Source organism: Conger conger, chromosome 4, assembly GCF_963514075.1.
Source record: "Conger conger chromosome 4, fConCon1.1, whole genome shotgun sequence".
NCBI lineage: Eukaryota > Metazoa > Chordata > Actinopteri > Anguilliformes > Congridae > Conger > Conger conger.
Genome location: NC_083763.1, coordinates 661,187 through 683,255, shown reverse-complemented (window position 1 = coordinate 683,255; position 22,069 = coordinate 661,187). Strand labels below are relative to the sequence as shown.

At 41.5% G+C, this 22,069-nt stretch overlaps 1 protein-coding gene across 1 annotated transcript; it reads right to left on the bottom strand.

Moving 5' to 3' along the window:
* Window positions 1-6,539: 6,539 nt before the first annotated feature.
* LOC133125951 (butyrophilin-like protein 2) lies at window positions 6,540-22,001 on the bottom strand. The gene is made up of 6 exons (XM_061237700.1): window positions 21,869-22,001; window positions 20,346-20,627; window positions 20,006-20,017; window positions 9,408-9,476; window positions 8,400-8,753; window positions 6,540-6,829 (listed from the first exon to the last, which is right to left on the bottom strand). Exons 1-6 carry the CDS (start codon window positions 21,999-22,001, stop codon window positions 6,540-6,542), a joined length of 1,140 nt encoding a protein of 379 aa, XP_061093684.1.
* Between the last annotated feature and the right edge of the window lie 68 nt (window positions 22,002-22,069).

Below are 22,069 nucleotides of genomic sequence, written 5' to 3'. Positions count from 1 at the left end.
GGGTGTGTGGGGCTTTAACATGCATACACTGACTGATGGGATGTTAATTGGTTAATTGTATCAGGCATTACACCTGTATGGAAGCATCTGCATTCAGTATGTTTCTCCACTGATTTCCTCAGGTTTATCTGTCCTCTGTCTCCCGTCTGTATCTATATGCATCCTGTGACTGAAACGGACTGTCACTGGGCTGCCAATCACCCGTCTGCTCGCTCATTCCTGTTTTCTGTCCTCCATCACACCGTCTCCACACCGTGTAGCAGTGACACGCTACTTCTGCCATATTGAGCTCCTCATCGTTTTAGAAAGGCACCAAACAGTAAATCATCATCTCTACTGTTATAATGTTGCAAGGGTGACCATTGTGCATTGCCAAAGTGACAGGCTCTGTGGGGGCCATACCATCACTTCCAGGACTCCTTGTTCTTCTTCACGCTGGAGATAGTTCTTAATGACATTGGCTGTATGTTTGGGGTCGTTGCCCTGCTGCAGAATAAATTTGGGGCCACTCAGATGCCTCCCTGACGGTATTGCATGATGGATAAGTATCTGCCTGTACTTCTCAGCACTGAGGAGACCATCAATTCTGACCAAATCCCCAACTCCATTTGCAGAAATGCAGCCCCAAACTTGCAAGGAACCTCCACCATGCTTCACTGAGGCCTGCAGACACTTATTCTTGTACCACTCCCCAGCCCTTCGGCAAACATACTGCCTTATGCTACAGGCAAATTTCACATTTTCACTCATTAGTCCAGAAAAACCTGCTGCCATTTTTCTGCACCCCAGTTCCTGTGTTTTTGTGCATCGTTGAGTCACTTGGCCTTGTTTCCACATCGGAGGTATGGCTTTTTGGCCACAATTCTTCTGACCAGACTTCTCTGCACAGTAGATGGGTGTACCTAGTTCCCACTGGTTTCTGCCAATTCTGAGCTGATGGCAATGCTGGATATCTTCTAATTGTGAAGGGAAGTAAGCATGATGTGTCTTTCATCTGCTGCACTAAGTACAGTCCTCAACGCTGCCCGTTTCTTTGTGCTTCTTCATCAGGGCTTGGACAGCGCATCTGGAAACCCCTGACTGCCTTGAAATTTCTGCCTGGGAGAGACCTTGCTGATGAACTGCCTTCTGTCTTGTTGCTGTGCTCAGTCTTGCCATGATATATGACTTCTGACATTAAACTGTCTTCAGCAACTTCATCTTGGAAGCATGAGTTTGACTGTTCCTCACCCAGTTTTAACCCTCCTACACAGCCGTTTCAGTTAATGATGGTGTTTCAACCTACATATTAAATTGATGATCATTAGCTCCTGTTTGGTATAATTGGTTAATCACACACCTGACTATATGCCTACAAAATCCCTTTGTGCAAGTGTACCTAGAATAATTGATGCTGGTTTGTTGGCTAAGTGTGGTCACACCAAATATTGATTTGATTTAGATTTTTCTATAAACTATTAACATTTCTATTTTTGAAAGCATTGCAAGCTATTCCTTTTTTCACACTTGCCTAAAACCTTTGCACATTACTGTATGATCTCAGTTTTTCAGCAACAATATAACACGAGGGGATGGGGATGTTTATTTATGCCAAAACCCAAACCCATGGACTGTAGATATGCTCTGAACACATGCATGACCCCAACAGTTCCTTTTCATAGTCTCCGTTAACGTTACCTAAGTTTACCATGATGGATGTTATCCGCATAGCTGAATGATTTCAAGAGGACGTAAATTAGACTGGCGATATAAATGTCTTTTTGAGCGGTCTCTTTTCACTTATAAAGGTTAGCTTAGACTCGCTAGCAAATAGAAAGCCTAGTTAACGTACATAACGTTAGCTAACTTAGCCTGCTATCCCATTGTATTTGCTTAACGTGAATACTAGCACCATCTTCTGATCGTAAACTGCATCAACTTGCCTCCTGGTTGTAATTTCCGGAGGTGAACGACCGGGATAAGTTAGCCGAAGCTAATAATGCGGGTGTTCACCTTTTAAACGAAGTTTTCAACTAACGTTAGCCGACGTTGCGTATCCGACGTTGTTTTGACCGAAACGATCACATCTAATAAGTCTACTGCTGCACAGGAGGTGGGGAAAGGGAAGCAGTCCAGGAAGTGAAGGAATACCGATTGAAAACGCTGCAGCTGCATGAATAAGACTGAAATCCTGAATGAATCCGTGTCTGTGGCAGAAACACACCCGGACATGCTCCGCTGCTAACAGCTGCTAAATCTCCCCCTGGTCATGTGTCCCAGGGCTCCAGCCGGCCAATCAGATCAGGGCTATGCTCATAACTGACCAGTCACAGCGCACCAGCAGAAGGGTACAAGCGCTGATTAAATATGACCATCACGCTGGTGACAGGTGGGGATCGCGTGCACACAAACCAGTCTCACGAGCCATAATTCTGTCCCGCGTGAGTGCAGTTCATCATTTATAAATTATAGTTTCCTTCAAACCTCACTTCTACAGTGGAGCAGCAGTGGTTTTCAGTAGGCAAGGCAAGTTTATTTGTATAGCACATTTCATTTATCCAAAGCAACATACAAAACACTGTAAAACAGTGCCTATCAAGGTCGTATAAAACAGTGCATATCAAACTCATACACACCATACTGGCACCAAGCGGCTCACCAGGAGCAACTGGGGGTTGGGTGTCTAGCTCACTTTGTCACACCTAGGGCGGGATCGAACCGGCAACCCTCCAACTTTTACCTCCAGAGCCAATGTCACTCCCGTGATAAATATTTACAGATTATTATTTAAAGCTGCCACACTATATACAGTGCTGTGCAAAAGTCTTATTCAGCCTAGGCTTCTTCAATATAATTTAATTAAACAAATCTCAAATTTGCATCAAAGCCCAAATCTAGGCCTATGATTGATTGTTTTAAAGACGTGCTGAAACTGAAGTGATGACGTATACACGACTGAAAGGGATCTTTGAAGGACAGGGAGTCCATTTGAGTGACATGAAATGAGGAGTTGCTGTGAAAAGGATACTGATTGGAGGAGGATGGAAGATTGACACACATTTGATCAACATACACGCCCACTGGTACAGGATGATGTGAAATCTACATTCTAATCGTTTTCCAGGAAGTGCTTGGAGAAGTGCTGCTCTAACTTCTGTTCCAGCTCATCTTTAATGTCAGATTTATTTCAGCAGTGAGTCTGAGGCTCCTTTTCAGCAGGGCCTGTATTATAAAACATCAGACATACTGGAGACACAGGGCCTGTATTATAAAACATCAGACATACTGGAGACACAGGGCCTGTATTATAAAACATCAGACATACTGGAGACACAGGACCTGATTATAAAACATCAGACACACTGGAGACACAGGGCCTGATTATAAAACATCAGACATACTGGAGACACAGGGCCTGTATTATAAAACATCAGACATACTGGAGACACAGGGCCTGATTATAAAACATCAGACATACTGGAGACACAGGGCCTGTATTATAAAACATCAGACATACTGGAGACACAGGGCCTGTATTATAAAACATCAGACATACTGGAGACACAGGGCCTGTATTATAAAACATCAGACATACTGGAGACACAGGGCCTGATTATAAAACATCAGACATACTGGAGACACAGGGCCTGTATTATAAAACATCAGACATACTGGAGACACAGGGCCTGTATTATAAAACATCAGACATACTGGAGACACAGGGCCTGATTATAAAACATCAGACACACTGGAGACACAGGGCCTGTATTATAAAACATCAGACATACTGGAGACACAGGGCCTGTATTATAAAACATCAGACATACTGGAGACACAGGGCCTGTATTATAAAACATCAGACATACTGGAGACACAGGGCCTGTATTATAAAACATCAGACATACTGGAGACACAGGGCCTGTATTATAAAACATCAGACATACTGGAGACACAGGGCCTGATTATAAAACATCGGACATAGTGGTGACACAATGCTACAAGCACAGGCTCAGAAATAACTCTAAATATAAACACAAATAACTGTCATAGCAGAAAAATAACAATTACAATGAAAGGCTCTATTTTTTAGAACAGCTTGGCACAAAAAGTACATAACCACCATTCAAAGTGCATAATCAGCATTCAAAGTACATAACCAGTATTCAAAGTGCATAAGCGAATTGCATTGCATTCAACTGCATTCAAACTGCATCAGGGCGGCCTGTAGCCTAGTGGTTAAGGTACATGACTGGGACACTGACTGGGAAACTTTATTTCTAAATAAAGTTTGGTTAAGTTACATGTCGGTGGTTCGATCCCCGGTGTAGCTGCAATAAGATCCGCACAGCCGTTGGGCCCTTGAGCAAGGCCCTTAACCCTGCATTGCTCCAGGGGAGGATTGTCTCCTGCTTAGTCTAATCAACTGTACGTTGGTCTGAGCGTCTGCCAGCCTAACCAGGGACTGAACACTAGAGGGAGGTACAGTTCCAGGTCCAGGTGCCAAAAAAATAGAAACATAGATATAAAAGAAGGTGGAATGTGATGTAGGATATAAATGAAAAATAAAAATAAATATTTACAATACAACATGATGCTGAAGCAAGGTATCTGAAGTATTGTTAAAGCGCAAGATATAAAATATAAAGTTTATGGGGGCGGGATAAAAGTCTGTGACAATGGAGGGTCCCCCGGGCCTAGTTGACATTAATCACAGGGAGACAGTGCGTTGATGCAACGTGTCTGTAACGGTTGTAACGGTTCTGTGACAGTGGGGGGTCCCCCGGGCCTTGTTGATGAGGCCAGCTGCAGATGGGAAGAAGCTGTTTCTGTGGCTTGTCCTGTAGCAGAGTTGGCATTATTGTGTTGAAGGCAGAGCTGAAATCCACAAATAGGACCCTGGCATAGGTTCCTGCGGAGTCCAGGTGCTGTAGGATGAAGCGGAAAGCCATGTTTACAGCATCATCTACAGACCTGTTGGCTCTGTAGGCAAACTGAAGGGGGTCCAGGAGGGGGTCTGTGATGGATTTGAGGTGGGACAGCATAAGGCAACCCTATATCCATATCGCATATAAATGGTTGGCATTTATATAGCGCCTTTATCAAAAGTGCTGTACAACTGATGCTTCTCATTCACCCATTCATACACACACTCCAACGACGATTGGCTGCCATGGCAAGTCACCAACCAGCTCATTAGGAGCATTTAGGGGCTAGGAGTCTTGCTCAGGGCCACTCTGACACACCCAGGGTGGTATCGCAACCCTCCTACTGCCAGACGACTGCTCTTACCGCCTGAGCCAATGTCGCCCCCAATGTAGACTACTGCCTTACGATTACAAGTAACGGACTGTTCCATTGAGCAGTTTCTCAATTCCTTATTCTACAGACAGACACACACGCATATACACACACACACACACACACACACACACACACACACACACACACGCATACACATACACATACACATACACACACACACACACACACACACACACACACACACACACATATTAATTCATTATTCTATTTATCACACTCCGTCCCTGCCTGGTTTTTATCCAAAACCTTTAATGCTTAATTTACTCACCTCATATTGTCATGTTCATTTTCTGACCGACTTCTCAGAATGACATTAATAGTTTAATTTCAATTCACACCTTCCTATTCATTCATCCATCCATCCATCTATTATCTTAACCCACTTATCCTGAACAGGGTCACAGGGGGGCTGGAGCTTATCCCAGCATACATTGGGCGAAAGGCAGGAATACACCCTGGACAGGTCGCCAGTCCATCGCAGGACACACACACACCATTGACTCACACACTCATACCCACAGGCAATTTAGACTCTCCAATCAGCCTAAACTGGACTGTGGGAGGAAAGCGGAGTACCCGGAGGAAACCCACGCAAACACGGGGAGAACATGCAAACTCCACACAGAGAGGCCCCGGCCGACGGGGATTCGAACCCAGGACCTCCTTGCTGTGAGGCGGCAGTGCTACCCACTGCACCATCCGTGCTGCCTATCACCTTCTTATTATTTATGTTAAATGTTACCTTTCCATTCCATCGAACGACGGATGAACCCACACTGGATGAACATAGCAAATCCCAAGAGAGAAAATGCAGTCATAATGACAGCAAAGGCCACTTTCCATGGACGGTCAGAAATCTCATCTGAAACATACAATAGCATTTATGAAATAATGAGTTCCCCTTTTCATTCATTCACTCTCCACATGCACACACCTCAGAAATATGGCGGTTAGGCAGATCCCACAGTGCAGGAAAAGAAATGAATACAATGGATGTATAAACAAATGTGTGTGAGAGTCGGTGAGAAATTCAGTCGATGAGTGCTTAAATTAAAGATGGAGACAGTGGTGAATTCAAAGAAATTAAGATGACTCTGGGAAAACCAGTAGATGGAACTAATGCCACACTAATAGAATGAGCTTTTGCAGAGGAACTGGAGAAATCGGTGGCACATCCACACAGTTCCAGGCATTGATCATCTGTGTGGAGTGTGTGCTCTGTTTGATTCTGTAAAGTCTTACTCACCATGGAGGTAAAACACGGTCACCTTTTCCTCATGGAGCTTCTGCTGCAGAACTCGACAGGAGAATCTGCTGCTGCCTTCTCTCTTTATGACGACACGTGTTCTTATGGCAATGCGGCCCAGGCTGTCCCTGAGTATCTCAGGTTTCTCAGTGGTGAGATTGTGACCCTCACTGTCCTGCCAGATGAGGTCAGGCTGAGGATACCAGCCTTTAGATTCACACAGCAGGCCAACCTCCCCTTCTTCATCTGCTTCCCTGAAGATCACTGGCTCAGTTCCTACAGCTGCAGAAATAGGATGTAAGTAACAGCTAAGATCATCTAATAGTCTCTGCATTCATCTACATTTGCCATCATATGTTTATCCATTTCCAAAATGTCCTTCAATATAATTTTGGATGAAGTAAAACAGTCTTTTTAAAAAACAAACATTTTAAAAAGTCAAGAATGTTTATAATGACTTTTCGGTAGCATACTAGCATACCAGACAAACCATCAAACGCATGTCCGAGTCTAGCCTCGAGTCTCTGGGCTAGAGTCCGAGTCAAGCCTCAAGTCTCCAGAATGCTGCAGCTTAAACAGTATGACTATATGATTAATTCATCATGATTGCTATGCTAGTTGAAGATATAGAAACCAGAAGTTTAGACTACATTTTGTATATGACATCACATGTCTGTCAGCTGAAGAAACAGTATTTTCAGGGGCACACACAAAAAAACTAGTTATATCATTTATTCATATATCAATGGACTGCCACACCTGAGCCAACATTTTGGCAAAGCCTTCCTCAAGATGGCTGGTGGGGTGGTTCATTGATAAATCAATAAATAAGATAAAATAAATAACCATTCTACACCGTGTGACTCACGTGACATAATGTAAACATTACATGGGCCTGTAATTTAAGGTGAGGATCAATAACAAACTAGGGGCCTGTTACATGGACAGATTAAGTTTAATCCTGGACTAAATGCAGCTTTGTATGGAGAATCTCTCATTAAATTTAGCCTAGGACTAGTGTTGGGAATTTGGGATTAAGTGGCCCCCCATCTAATTTTTTATTTTTACAAATATAATGCATGTTTATAATTTATTTAATACCTTCATTGTACAGCCTGCATAGCAGTAAAGGAGAACTATTTATTTATAGCGATACTAGTTCTTGTCACACGAGGGCGCTATAGGATTGCTAGGACATTCGGGTTCGGACGCCCGGCTTGACTCCACTGCGCTCGGTTGGAGTCGTCAGATGACATTAACCAATGCATAGTGCAATCATCTCCGCCTCCCCACTCCTTATATCAGTCCACATTCAGTTCATCTGTTTCTCATTGTCTGTCAATCAGTTAGTCTATTTAAACCTGTCCTTTTCAGTTTCTTTTTGCCAGTTTGTCTTTCTGTGTTTCTGTTCCCGACCCTGGTTCTACCCTGGTTCTAGCTTCCCCGTACCTGTTCCGTTCCGGATACTTTGTTCATGACCCCTGCCTGCTCTTTGGACACTCTCTTTGGATTACGATTTCTGTACCTCTGCCCCGTTTAGACTGACCACCCGGTTTTTTAACTGTTGCCTGCCTGTTTGGATTACGCTCTGTCTGCCCCTTCAGTGCCATTTCACTGCTTCCCTGAGTCTGTGCCTGTGTTTTAACCAAGGATTATTTAGAATATAAATCATTGAAAAATAATGATTGGTTGTGAAATTGTTCATGACTCTTATTTTTCAGGAGTCATTTTTGACGAGTCCGAGTCGAGTCTGGAGTCTGTGTGTGTGCGACTTGAGTGTGAGTCCCCATCTCTGTAACATACAGTGTGAAGGGAGCATCTCTGAACCTCAAAACCCCAAAATGGCACTGACCTCTTACTTCCAGTGAAACCATGATGCGGTAATTATTGTCAGACTTGGAATGAATTCGACACCAATACTGCCCCTCATCAGAGACCTGGACCCTGCCCAGCCTCAGAGACGTATTGCCCTTCCTCAGTTCCTCAGGGAAGAGTGCTGTCCTTCGGCTGTACGATGGGTTCTGGTGCTCATTCCTGCTCTCTCCCAGAAGGTAGAGATGCACCTGGTAGTCTCTGTGCTGCGGTCTGTACCACTCTATGCGCATATCCTCTGCACTTATGTTGGGTTTGAGGTGAGTGGGCAGGACAACATCTTCACCAACTATAGCAATGACAGGACCAGCTGGACCCAGAAGCTGGAACATCTCTGCAGAGAGAAAGAGCACACACTAAGACTACTGCTGGACCAGCTACAGACCGACACTGCAGTCCTGCTCCAGCTACAGACCAACACTGCAGTCCTGCTCCAGCTACAGACCAACACAGCAGTCCTGCACCAGCTACAGACCAACACTGCAGTCCTGCACCAGCTACAGACCAACACTGCAGTCCTGCACTACTCAACTCCAGGTCTTGCGTTTTGTCTAAAGATCTGAAACCATTCAGTGTGACAAATATACAATAATAGAGGAAATCAGGAAGGGGCAAATACTTTCTCACAGCACTATACCTCAGGTAACTGACTGTAAGCCTTCTCCAAATCCAGAAGGCTCACGGCCATGTTCACTGGGGTGTCTTGTGGGAAGTGCTGGGAGGAGATGTTAATCTAAGTGTGTTAAATGTAAGTGTGTAAACAAAGCAAGCAGAAATTAAAGGGTCATCTGTGCTTATAGCTGGAATTTATACCTCAGGTTTAAACCTCTAGAACACAGAACTGGAACAGCTAATCCTTATTTCACAGTTTGTACTGTACTGTAGTTCACATTTGCGTAGCTGGTCCAGTTGTAATGCAATTAATTCCATGCAATTTTACTGATGTATGATATAAACTATGCTATATTGCAGTGAGCATATTCTGTACCTGATCTGGAGGTCTGGTGGAGGATCAGGAGAATCAAATACAGGCACATTGACCAATCAGCCTTCATCTCTGGAAGAGACACATACCCATGAGTAAATCACTGTGTAAATAACTGTGTAAATTACAGAGCCACATAGTGATAGGTTGAGGGGAAAAAGCTTTTCTTTGCACTTGGTTGATATTATGACCTGTGATTTTAGTTTTTTGATATGGGCTAATACAACCAAACAGCCCCACAGTGGTGGAATGACCTTCCTGTGAAGGTCAGAACAGCAGAGTCTTCCGAGTTACTATGTAGCCTACAGCAATCCTTTGTTTGGCACATTATGTTACATGTGGAAATCTTCAATGTCTAAACCATTATGTTTGCCAGTTTAATTCTTTGAGGAGGTATTATTTTGGAACTCGGCATCCCCTATGATTTATATTTCTCCTTACAGAAATATAGCTGAGCCTCATTACTGCCACAGAATGCCACCCAGGCACATCCACTCCCAGGCAAGACTGTGACGTAGGTTCAGTGACGTAGGTTCAGCTTAGTTTTCATTTACACTTGCTCCATGTTCTACTTTAATCATGTGATTGAGAAGACTAGGACTAAACTGAATCAATGGTTGCAAAGAGATCTTTCTTTGAAAGGCAGAGTGTTACTTACTAAAGCAGAGGGACTCTCCAGACTCTCCTATGCTTCTTTATCTCTTCACCTTGACAACAGGATTTGTAAGGATATTGACCGAATGCTTTTTAACTTTGTCTGGAAGAACCATACTCATTATATAAGGAAATCAGTAGTCATGAATACCTATGAAAATGGTAGCCTTAATTTCTTAGATTTCTGTACTTTGAACCATACTTTTAAAATAAACTGGGCTAAGCATTTTTTGAAAAACCCCACTTCAATTTGGAATTTTATTCCTAATTATTTTCTCTAGCATTGGTGGCCTTAAGTTTTTATTATTATGTAATTACAATCCCGGAAAAATTCCAGCAAAATTGTCTGCTTTCCATAGACAAATGTTATTGGCTTGGTCAATGGTTTACAAACACAACGTTTCCCCACACCGATATTATATTTGGAACAACAAAGACATTTTGTATAAAAACAGATCTTTATTTTTGAAAAATTGGTTCGATAATCGCATCATTTTGGTAAATCAATTGATCAACTCTCAGGGATGTCTATTATCATATCAGGAGTTTTTAAATTTATATTTGATTCCTATATCCCAGAAGGAGTACGCATTTGTTTTTGGTGCCAAACCTGAGGGTTCATTAATGTTGCTGAGGAATGCCCCTTGTCCTTCGATTTTGCCCTCGTTTGATCCAGCCGATATCCAAGTGGGTAAGGTGTGTTTCTCTTCCATTCCTAGGAATAACAATAGAGCTATACGATCTTTGTTCCAAAAAGATATTGTGTCAATCCCTTATGTAATCTTTTATTGGAATGGTTTGGTTGATGATATCTGTTGGAAAGATGGATGCTACCTTACAAGTATTTGCTTACAAATAAAATTAGAGAGGTATCATTTAAAATTATACGTAAGTATTACCCAGCCAATCATTATCTGAGGAAACTAAAGAAAGATATTGATGTCAGCTGCTCTTTTTGTGATACAAGCCCTGAAACGTTGGTCCACTTATTTTGGCACTGTCACCATGTGAAGTTGTTCTGGAAAGATCTTTGTAGATTTGTGATAGATCTTGTTCATAGTGACTTTTCTTTATTTAAAGATATATTTTTTAGGCCTTTTTCAGCTTTATTGGACAGTATAGTATAGAGAGACAGGAAGAATGGGAGCGAGAGAGAGGGGAAGACATGCGACAAATGTCAGACGGTCGGATGCTCACAATGAGCATGCGACACCACGACTTTTCTTTATTTTGGAAAAAACTTTATGTTTGGTTTTACTGTATATTATAGCTCTAAGGACAAGGAATTTCACCTGATAAATTTGATTATTATATTGGCCAAATTTCATATCCATAAATGCAAATTTATAAAAAAGAAGCCCCTTTTTTATTTTTTATCAAAGAATGTGAAAATTTTACTAGTTTAATTAAACATTCTTTTAATAAGAAAGCTGTCAAAACTATTAATGTCTGTACTTACTTTAAGTTATTTGTAGATTGAATTTATTGTATTGATGCCTTTTGTATAACACCCCTCCCCCCCTGGTATTTCTTATTTTTGTTTTTGTTTCTCTATTGTTGGCTCAGTGATTGTTCTGTATACATTGTATTTGTATACTTATTATTTTGTATGTTTGTATTGTCTGCATAATAAATAAAAAATAAAAAATAAATAAAAACTTGCTTCATATTCTTTTATTGTTGATATCCAATGGCTTTTCCAGACCTGCCAACCTTTACGCATTTTGCGTAGCAGATACGCTTTTAGACACCAAACTACGCTGCTACGATTTGTTACTTCAAAATACGCGAAATTGATTGATGGCTTTGAGTTAAACTGTCTGTGCATTCGCGCACTGTGCATTCGCGCATAGCGCTAGTTTTAAACTCTTCAAATAGGCTACAAGCGGAGAGCAGGGGAGCCGTCAAAACGAAAGTAACGAAATTGGTTTCATCCCTCTCAGTCCATCTAAATACTGTGACTGGTTTTACAAGGGAACACCGTTTCAAAGGTAAATGGGCAGCGTATGGGAATTGTGAATTGCGTCCATTATAATAAGCCTGCCAACAGCCGTCCTAACGTGATAGCTCAAACCCAATGTTCCGCCTTATCTGAAGGAAATATTTGTCCCAGCTTGTTTTGATATTTGACCCAGACCTATATTAAAACAATATTGCATAGCCTAAAGTGAAAAATTATGGTAGCCTACTGACGTTTCCATCCAGTCAACCGATAGGCTACTGTGCGTTAAGACCTTCCAAACTACACGTGCATGTGAGATTCTTATGAGCAGCGTACGAAGTGTTTTCACGCAAGTGCGTGTGGTAGCCTAATAAGAAAAACACGAGGATGATGATGATGATGTGTTCGTGTATGTGTGTGCCTTGCAGTTAATAATACACATGACGTCAGATGAGGATACTGACAGAGAGAGAGAGAGTGTTGTTGAAATTATATATTCATGTGATTATTTCATTATTAATTACTTATCATATTATTAATTGCTTATCCTTTACTAATTTCTTATACTATTATTGGTTGCTTATGCTGGAATGATCCAGAGTATACACACTTATTAAAGTATCATAACTTGCCTTGTGCTACTCAATATTATATTCTGTAACTGTGTGAGTGGAGATGTCTCTCCCTGTCTGTACCATGGGCCTCCAAGGCCACGGCCATTAACTGTGTGTTCTGGATTATCTTGTCTTGGTGCCTAAGAGCCTGCAGAACCAAAAACATAATACCTCATGACGGAAGCTACCATGGGGATTATCTTCCTAGAAACAGGGAGTTAAAACAAGATAAGAGATTATTCTCAGACGTGCAAGTTCAATGCACAGGCCCCTGCGTATACGTCATGCTGGAATGTTTTGAGAACATGCATCTGCATGACGTACCTTGAAGGGGGAGATATGAATAAACAATCTACAGTAAGGAGAAGAGCGGTGGATTGTCTTTGAATATTGATTATCAGAAATATGAATGAATACTAATGAAGGGGCGTACATTTGTTGCGCTCTGTGCCTACATATATCCAGACAAAGGTCCTGGAACCTTTGTCCTTGTTTTTGCATGTAACTTGGACCCTATGCGCATAGTAAAGATTGGATTTTATTTACTGTCTCTGTCTCTGAGTGTTTTCTTACAGGAATAAATTAAAATTCCCACCACATTGGGGGCTCGTCCGGGATACCAATATCTCACCTGTACTCCCTGGAGAATCAGCGCTGACTGCAAACCGTGCACGGGTCGTCTGCGAGACGATATAGCTAAAGACCTCAGCCGGAGCGAGTCAAGGCTCTTTGGGCTAGTAGGAGGCCAGTCGGGAGTTTCTCCAAAAGCCGGAGCGAGTCAAGGCTCTTTGGGCTAGGAGGCAGACGGGTGAGTGACGGTATGCCTGAATTCGGCTTGTGTTTATGTGAGACAGAGAGAGTAAAACAAAAAAACAAAAACAGTAAAGGGGGGTGTTGTAACTGTTGTAAAGACTGTTGTGGGACAGATGACGTGACTTTGACTATGACTGGGGAGAGTGTGGAGTGTCGGCATAATGGTTCGGGGAAATGGGAATCATTTTGGGTAAAGGAATTTGGTTTTAGTGGACTGCTGAAGCCTGCCCATACGAATAAACGTATGCGTGATATAATGAGGCGTTCTGAGCGGCTCCGAGATACGAATCCAAATTTAAATGGGGTACCCCGACTTCTGCTACAGCTCTATGGTTTTATTACACCGATGAGTTAGCAGTGGCATCATTACAGTTGTCGCCGGACGATTATTTGATAAAGGTGTAATTGTGTCTTTCCCAAATTCTCCATGTAACACGCCTCTTTTTCCAGTCCGTAAAGCGAACGGAGAATGGAGATTAGTGCAGGATTTACAAGCAGTAAATGCAGCGGTAATTCCAAAGGCTCCTGTCTCACCGGACCCCAATACTATTTTAAATGATATGTGACCGCAGTCTGCTCATTTTTCTGTGATTGATTTAGCGAATGCTTTCTTTTCTGTGCCCATTCACCCAGATTCACAATTTTGGTTTGCATTTACATTTCAGCGAAAGAGATATACGTATACTCGCTGTCCGCAGGGATATGTGGAATCACCAGCAATATTTACGCAAGCAATGGAGGTAAACATAGCGAAATTTACTCCCCCTCAAGGGAGCCAAATTATAACATATGTCGATGACATTCATTTGCTCGCGTGCGGTGGAACAATGTGAAGTAGATACTGTGGCTTGTTTGAAATTTTTAGCCTCACAGGGTCACAAGGTGAACAAAAGCAAATTGCAACTGTGGCAGGAAACAGTTCAATATTTGGGCCATAACATTTCAAAAACGGGAAAGACTATATTGCCTGAGCGACAACTGGCAATAGCCCAGATGCCGAAACCTAGAACTAAAAAGGACATGATGTCACTTTTGGGTACTGTAATTTTTTTCCGGAGCTGCATTCCTGACTATGTACAGATTGTGCAGCCACTGTTAGATTTGATATATGCCGTCCCTATGGCAGCCTCAGACGCCATTGTGGGTTTGGTGTCACTGTTCGCTCTGTCACCACGCTGGTAAAGCACACGGTAGACTCAGTGATTACAGGAGTCAGGTATTGTGCTGGTTTGGGTTTTCGAATTCATTTAAAAGAAAATAAGGTGAGGAAGGTGTTCTGCTCGCTAGTGTGGTGTACACTGCGAACGCCTATTGGTTCTTTTGGTTTTCTCTTTTGTTTTCGGCTCGTGTGAGCCTGTGGGTGAGGGACGTTGTCCCTGGTATGTAGTTTCTGCGTTTTCCTGAGCTGCGACTGAAGGTTTTTTATTTTGCTTACCTAGTCTTTTATACTAGGTTGTTATTTTGGGATCGCCTTGCAGCGCTCGCCTTTTAGCACTCATTTTGGTTGGGTTATTCGCCCTGGTTTTTTTAAGGGTTGCTTTATTTTCCTTAGCCGTTTTTTGGGGTGGTTCCATATTGCTGCTCATTTGGTACATGGGCAGTGCCATGTATCAAGAGAAGGGATGAGAGGGGTAATAGATCAAAGTTACTATACCATTGGACTCACCACTTACCTAAAAAAAAAACTTTTCTAAGAAATGCCCAACATCACAAAGTTATAATACACAGGGTGGGGTGGTTGCACAAAAGGGGGCAATTCCTACACTCCCTGAGCCATTCCATACATGGATGATGGACTTTATACATCTAACACCGTGTGAAGGGAAGAGATATGTGTTGGTAATGATATGACCTTTCTCTGAATGGGTAGAAGCTTTCCCAGCCACATCTATAAATGCGATCACAGTAGCAAAATGTCTGAGTAGCGAAATCATTCATAGCTCGCCCGATCGTGACAGTCCTCATCAGGAGACATCACTACTGTTAAACAGGAATCTACACCCAGTGCTAGTTACTCAAAATGGGCACTAGATTACTGAAGCACATGCATTAAAACGGCAATTATATTATTTTTCAACCTGAACATATATAGGTAACGGTAAAACTAAACAAATATGCAGCCTCCTTACCTGTCGTAGAAAATCTTTGTTGATTCTTAAAGGTACACATTATGAAGAGGAAAATACACTCTGAGTACGTTACAGAGACGTGTACACCAGCTTGTTCATGCAAATATTTCATGCAAATATTCAAACTGCCACAAGATGTTTTCTCATGCATATGTGATATGTGAACGGTGGTGATTTTTTTTTTTACCTAACCTTACTTACAACCCTAACGCTATTGGCAGCCCAAACCCTAATTCTAATGGTTGGTGGCAGACAAGGTAGTTTGAGTATCTCAGAAACTGTTGATCTGTGATTTTCACGCACACAAGTCTCCAGAGTTTGCAGAGAATGGTGCAAAAAGAAAAATACATCCAGTGTACATGGGCAGCAGTTACATAAGTTTCACCACATGCAGTACTATGTAAGTCCAGTTACCCTGTAGGGGGTTTTGGAAGAACAATTCAATGAAAATGGAAAGATTTGCTTGAAGAATGCTGAGACCATGACCTCACACATGCACACACACCCACTCACACGCACTCACATGCGCACATGCGCACAGACACACACACGCGCGCACATGCACACACACACACATGCACACACTCACACACACACACACACATACACACACATGCACACACACATGTGCACATGCACAAACTCACACATTTCTTATCTTCAATTGCTACAACAAAGATAAGGACCAGGGCCTATCTTTTTTTTTTTGCATAGCCAACTAAAACTACCGCAACACAAAGTAAATCACAAAGACAACTATTAAGGTTCACAGGGAGGAACATCCCATCAGTCAGTGTGTGCATGTTAAAGCCCCACACACACTGTACCAAACTTTATTTAGAAACGAGACTGAGACTGAGTACATTACATTTTATTCAGCAGAAGCTTTTATTCAAAACAGTGCATATCAAGCTCATAAAAAACACTGCATATCAAGCTCATATAAAACAGTGCATATCAAGCTCATATAAAACAGTGCATATCAAGGTCATATGAAACAGTGCATATCAAGCTCATATAAAACAGTACATATCAAGCTCATATAAAACAGTGCATATCAAGCTCATATAAAACACTGCATATCAAGCTCATATAAAACAGTGCATATCAAGGTCATATAAAACAATGCATATCAAGGTCATATAAAACAGGTAGTTTTATTGGTTTTTACATTTCTTTTAACAATTTAAAATCTTTTTTCTGTTTTTAAAACACACTCAATAACACAAAAAAATCATTTAAACAAACACTTAAACCAAAGGAAACAAAGACATCAAAATGAATGAAAAACAAACTTTAAGAAAAAGTCAAAAATGGTCACAAAAACACAGAATATCCTACAAAAAATCAATATGCAATTCAAAGAAACAAAGGTGGATTAAAAGACAAAGGAATGGGAAAAAGGAAAGTCCAAGTCAAGCTCATATAAAACAGTGCATATCAAGCTCATATAAAACAGTGCATATCAAGCTCATATAAAACACTGCATATCAAGCTCATATAAAACACGTCATCTAAAACACAGCATATCACGCTCACACACACCATACTGGCACCAACTGGCTCACCAGGAGCAACTGGGGGTTGGGTGTCTCGCTCACTTTGTCACACCTAGGGCGGGATCGAACCGGCAACCCTCCAACTCTTACCTCCTGAGCCAATGCCACCCCCATTATAAATATCTACAGATATTTACAGATTATTATTTAAACCTGCCACACTATATACAGTACTGTTCAGAAGTCTTATTCAGCCTCGATTTCTTCAATATGAAGTTGGTCTTAGGTATTTATTTTTGTTTTAGCACCAGTTACAATAGACCAGTACGTACCAGGATATTTAAATAACAAAAAATGCACCCCACAATGAGTTCACAAGACTTCCATTTTCATTAAAAAAATTTACTTGTGAATGCAATTCACTTATGATTATCTGCTTATATAAGTGCACCTATCATAAAATTAAATATGAAGTGTCCATACACATGTTTATACAGTTTATAGCACATAGGCTGTTTGGTGTATACCACACCTGCATGAAGACCTGATGCTGTCACCTTCAACAAGTGGGAAGCTGTTTAATTCTTCTGTATTACACATCTAGCATTTCATTTCAATCCGTTCTCCCATATCATGTCTTTTCAAATCTATATATTTCTGCTTCTTCCTCTGTGTGTCTCATTTCATATCCCTGGAGGATGATGGCTGTGGAAGAAAACAACAAGAACATTACATGCTGGACTAAATTATTTAAACAGACTCAATGAAATAATTTCCACATTCTCCCAGTGAAATGTACGATCACCTGCATGTACACAATCATTATCAAATTCTGGACAAACACAGAAATTGCTTGTATAGATTGCTGATAAGTGAAGTAGGATGAGTTTTCATTCTGCAGAGGATGATATTGTGATTCTCCATCAGCTTACAGAAGTAAGTGTTGTAAAAGTGCTGTTTCAGAGTCAGTTGTGTGTAAAAGGTCTGATTAAATACTAGATCACTGGCCTCGTGATCAAAGTACAGGACTGTTCCTTTGAGCAGTTTTCCTCAATTCCCTATTCTACAGACAGACGCACACACACACACACACACACACGCGCACACACACACACACGCACACACACACACACACACACTCACAAGCACACGCACACACAATCGCACTCGCACTTCTTGATTATCTCTGTTGCCCCTGTTTGCCTGCATTCGACCTGCCTGATCTGCCTGTCATTGAATAAAGACATCTATTCCACCTGCTTCTGTGCTGTGATTGGTTCTGCAGTCCCGGCACCTGATACTATTATAGACATTCAGAATAATTTAAGGAGCTTTAATTCGTTACTAAGATACTTTTATAACCTTCAGTGTCCCCCCAATAGCCAAATTTAATCTCCTCATATTCCTTTTCCAACCGACTTCTCAGAATGACATTAACAGCTTTATTTCAATTCATACCTTCATATTATTTATGTTAAAGATCAACTTTTCATTTACCTTTTCTTCCAGCGATGGATGAACACACACTGGACGATGCCCAAGAGAATAAGTGCAGTCATAGTGACAGCAAAGGCAGCTCTCCATGGACGGCTTTGACACGCATCTGAAACATATATGGGTATTTTTAAATAGTTTGTTCATTCTTTCACTCTTTCACTCTCCAGTCACACACCTCAGAAATATGGAGTCCAAGCACATCCCAGGTATACAGTGCAGGGAATGAAATTATCCCAGGTATACAGTGCAGGGAATGAAATTATCCCAGGTACCCACAGTGCAGGGAATGAAATTATCCCAGGTATACAGTGCAGGGAATGAAATTATCCCAGGTATACAGTGCAGGGAATGAAATTATCGGGATTCTAAATAAATGAACACAATGGACAAATGACAATGTATGAACAAATGTTTGTGAGAGTCAGTGAGAAATTCAGTCGATGAGTGCTTAGATGAAGAATACAGATTGTGGTTAATTCAAAGAAATTAAGATGACTCTGGGAAAACCAGTAGATAGAACTAATGCCACACTAATAGAATGAGCTTTTGCAGAGGAACTGGAGAAATTGGTGGCACATCCACACAGTTCCAGGCATTGATCACAATGTGTGGAATAGTTTGCCAGCACATGTAGTGGAAGCAGAAACACTGGGGGTTTTCAAGAGCAGGCTGGATACGGTGTTAGATTTTATTTAGCTGATAGGCAATTTAGGTGGTAGGTACACTTAGGGGCAGGAAAAGGTGAGCATTGCTGGGCTGAAGGCCTGTTCTCACCATTACCTTGTTATGTTATGTTATGTTATGTTATGTTATGTTATGTTATGTTATGTTATGGTCAACACGATTTCTCTAACATGGGGTTTTTCAACGGATTCTAGCTAACTTTCGGGTGCTGAATCCAAATCTGGCATTAGCCTATCACATCAGGTTTCTGAACAGCCTCACTCACGACTCACGAGTCTTAACAGCTGCAAATCACACAAAAACATAAACAAAGACATAAAACATTTGTACAATTCTTTTAAGGCCCTGAATGAAGTAGTTTTGGTGAGAATAAACAGAATTCGCTGTTTTATCCCCAACAAGACTGCAGACTGTATGGTAAAATTTTACTGTATGGTAAAATCCATGAATATGGAGCATACAGATAGCACAAAAACTTGATTTGATAGAGCAAATCCGAGCTCAGCTGAAAATTTGACAAAACCAGTTTCCAAAATCCATGCAAGAAAGAAATACATTTTTTTGTGGAGTGTGTGCTGTTTGATTCTGTAAGGTCTTACTCACCATGGAGGTTAAACTCTGTCACCTTTTCCTCATGTTATGTTATGGTCAACACGATTTCTCTAACATGGGGTTTTTCAACGGATTCTAGCTAACTTTCGGGTGCTGAATCCAAATCTGGCATTAGCCTATCACATCAGGTTTTTCAACAGCCACACTCACGACTCACGAGTCTTCACAGCTGCAAATCACAAGAAAACATAAACAAAGACTAAAAACATTTGTACAATTCTTTTAAGGCCCTGAATGAAGTAGTTTTGGTGAGAATAAACAGAATTTGCTATTTTATCCCCACCAAGATTGCCAGACTGGATGGATACTCAACTTTTGTAAAATCCATGAATATGGAGCATACAGATAGCACAAAACTTGATTTGATAGAGCAAATCTGAGCTCAGCTGAAAATTTGACAAAACCAGTTTCCAAAATCCATGCAAGAAAGAAATACATTTTTTTGTAGATCATCTGTGTGGAGTGTGTGCTGTTTGATTCTGTAAGGTCTTACTCACCATGGAGGTAAAACTCTGTCACCTTTTCCTCATGGAGCTTCTGCTGCAGAACTCGACAGGTGAATCTGCTGCTGCCTTCTCTCTTTATGACGACACGTGTTCTTATGGCAATGAGGTTCAGGCTGTCCCTGAGTATCTCAGGTTTCTCAGTGGTGAGATTGTGACCCTCACTGTCCTGCCAGATGAGGTCAGGCTGAGGATACCAGCCTTTAGATTCACACAGCAGGCCAACCTCCCCTTCTTCATCTGCTTCCCTGAAGATCACTGGCTCAGTTCCTACAGCTGCAGAAATGGGAGGTTAGTAACAGCTTATATCATCTAATAGTCTCTGCATTCATCTACATTTGCCATCATATGTTTATCCATTTCCAAAATATCCTTCAATATAATTTTTGATAAAGTAAAACAGTCTTTTTAAAAAACAAACATTTTTAAAAGTCAAGAAAGTTTATAATGACTTTTCTGTAGCATATTATCATACCAGACAAAGCATCAAACGCATGTCCGAGTCGAGTCTCAAGTCTCTGGGCTAGAGTCTGAGTCAAGCCTCAAGTCTCTGGGCTAGAGTCTGAGTCAAGCCTCAAGTCTCTGGGCAAGAGTCTGAGTCAAGTCTCAAGTCTCTGGGCTAGAGTCTGAGTCAAGCCTCAAGTCTCTGGGCTAGAGTCTGAGTCAAGCCTCAAGTCTCTGGGCTAGAGTCTGAGTCAAGCCTCAAGTCTCCAGAATGCTGCAGCCTAAACAGTAAATGAATCACGATTGCTCTGCTAGTTGAAGATATAGAAACCAGAAATTTAGATTTTGTATATGGCATCACATGTCTGATAGCTGAAGAAACAGTATTATCAGGGGCACACACAAAAAAGAAAGTTATGTCATTTATTCATATATCAATGGACTACCACACCTGAGCCAACATTTTGGCAAAGCCTTTCTCAAGATGGCTGGTGAGGTAGTTCACTGATACGTGCACCTGGTGGTCCAGCTGCACGTTCACGCCTGTTTTCCGTCTCCTTCCTCCACTCCCTTTCCTCCCTGAACCACTACCAAATTAGATGTTGTGGCCCTCTCCCTACAGTGAGGCTCAAGGAACCCCAGAATGCCCATGTACTTCCACCTCTTATGTGAGGTGGCCATGGCTCCACTTCTCTTCCTGTCCATCTCTAATTTTCTTTCCTTTAAATATTTGTCCCTGAGGTATTTCCATTTTTTTTTGCACTTGTCAGCTGTTGATATAAGATTATGTACGTTAGCTAGCTACTAATTCACGTAACTAACACAAGGTAAATAGCAAGCTAACATCAACCTAACAAGATAATGCTAACTGACAGTTAGTTAGCTGACTTAGCTAGCTAGTTAACATAACTACAAGGTAAACAGCAAGCTAACATCAACCTAACAAGAGCATACGAACTGACCGTTGGATAAACTCTGACAGTTAGTAGCTAACGTTAGCTAGTTAGCATAACTACAAGGTAAACAGCAAGCTAACATCAACCCAACAAGAGAATACAATTAATAATTCTCACCTGAAACACCCAAAATGGCAGAGACATCTCTCCAGGCTTTGTCCTTTATATTTTTATCGTGATAGCCCTTTATGGTAAGATCATATATGACCGGGTTGTCGGACACCGCAAGAACCAGCCTCTCCTCCGCCATGTCTGTTGATCTTTGTTGGTCCCACCTCTTCCTCGATTATGATTGGTCGGTCAAAAAAAAGTGACATT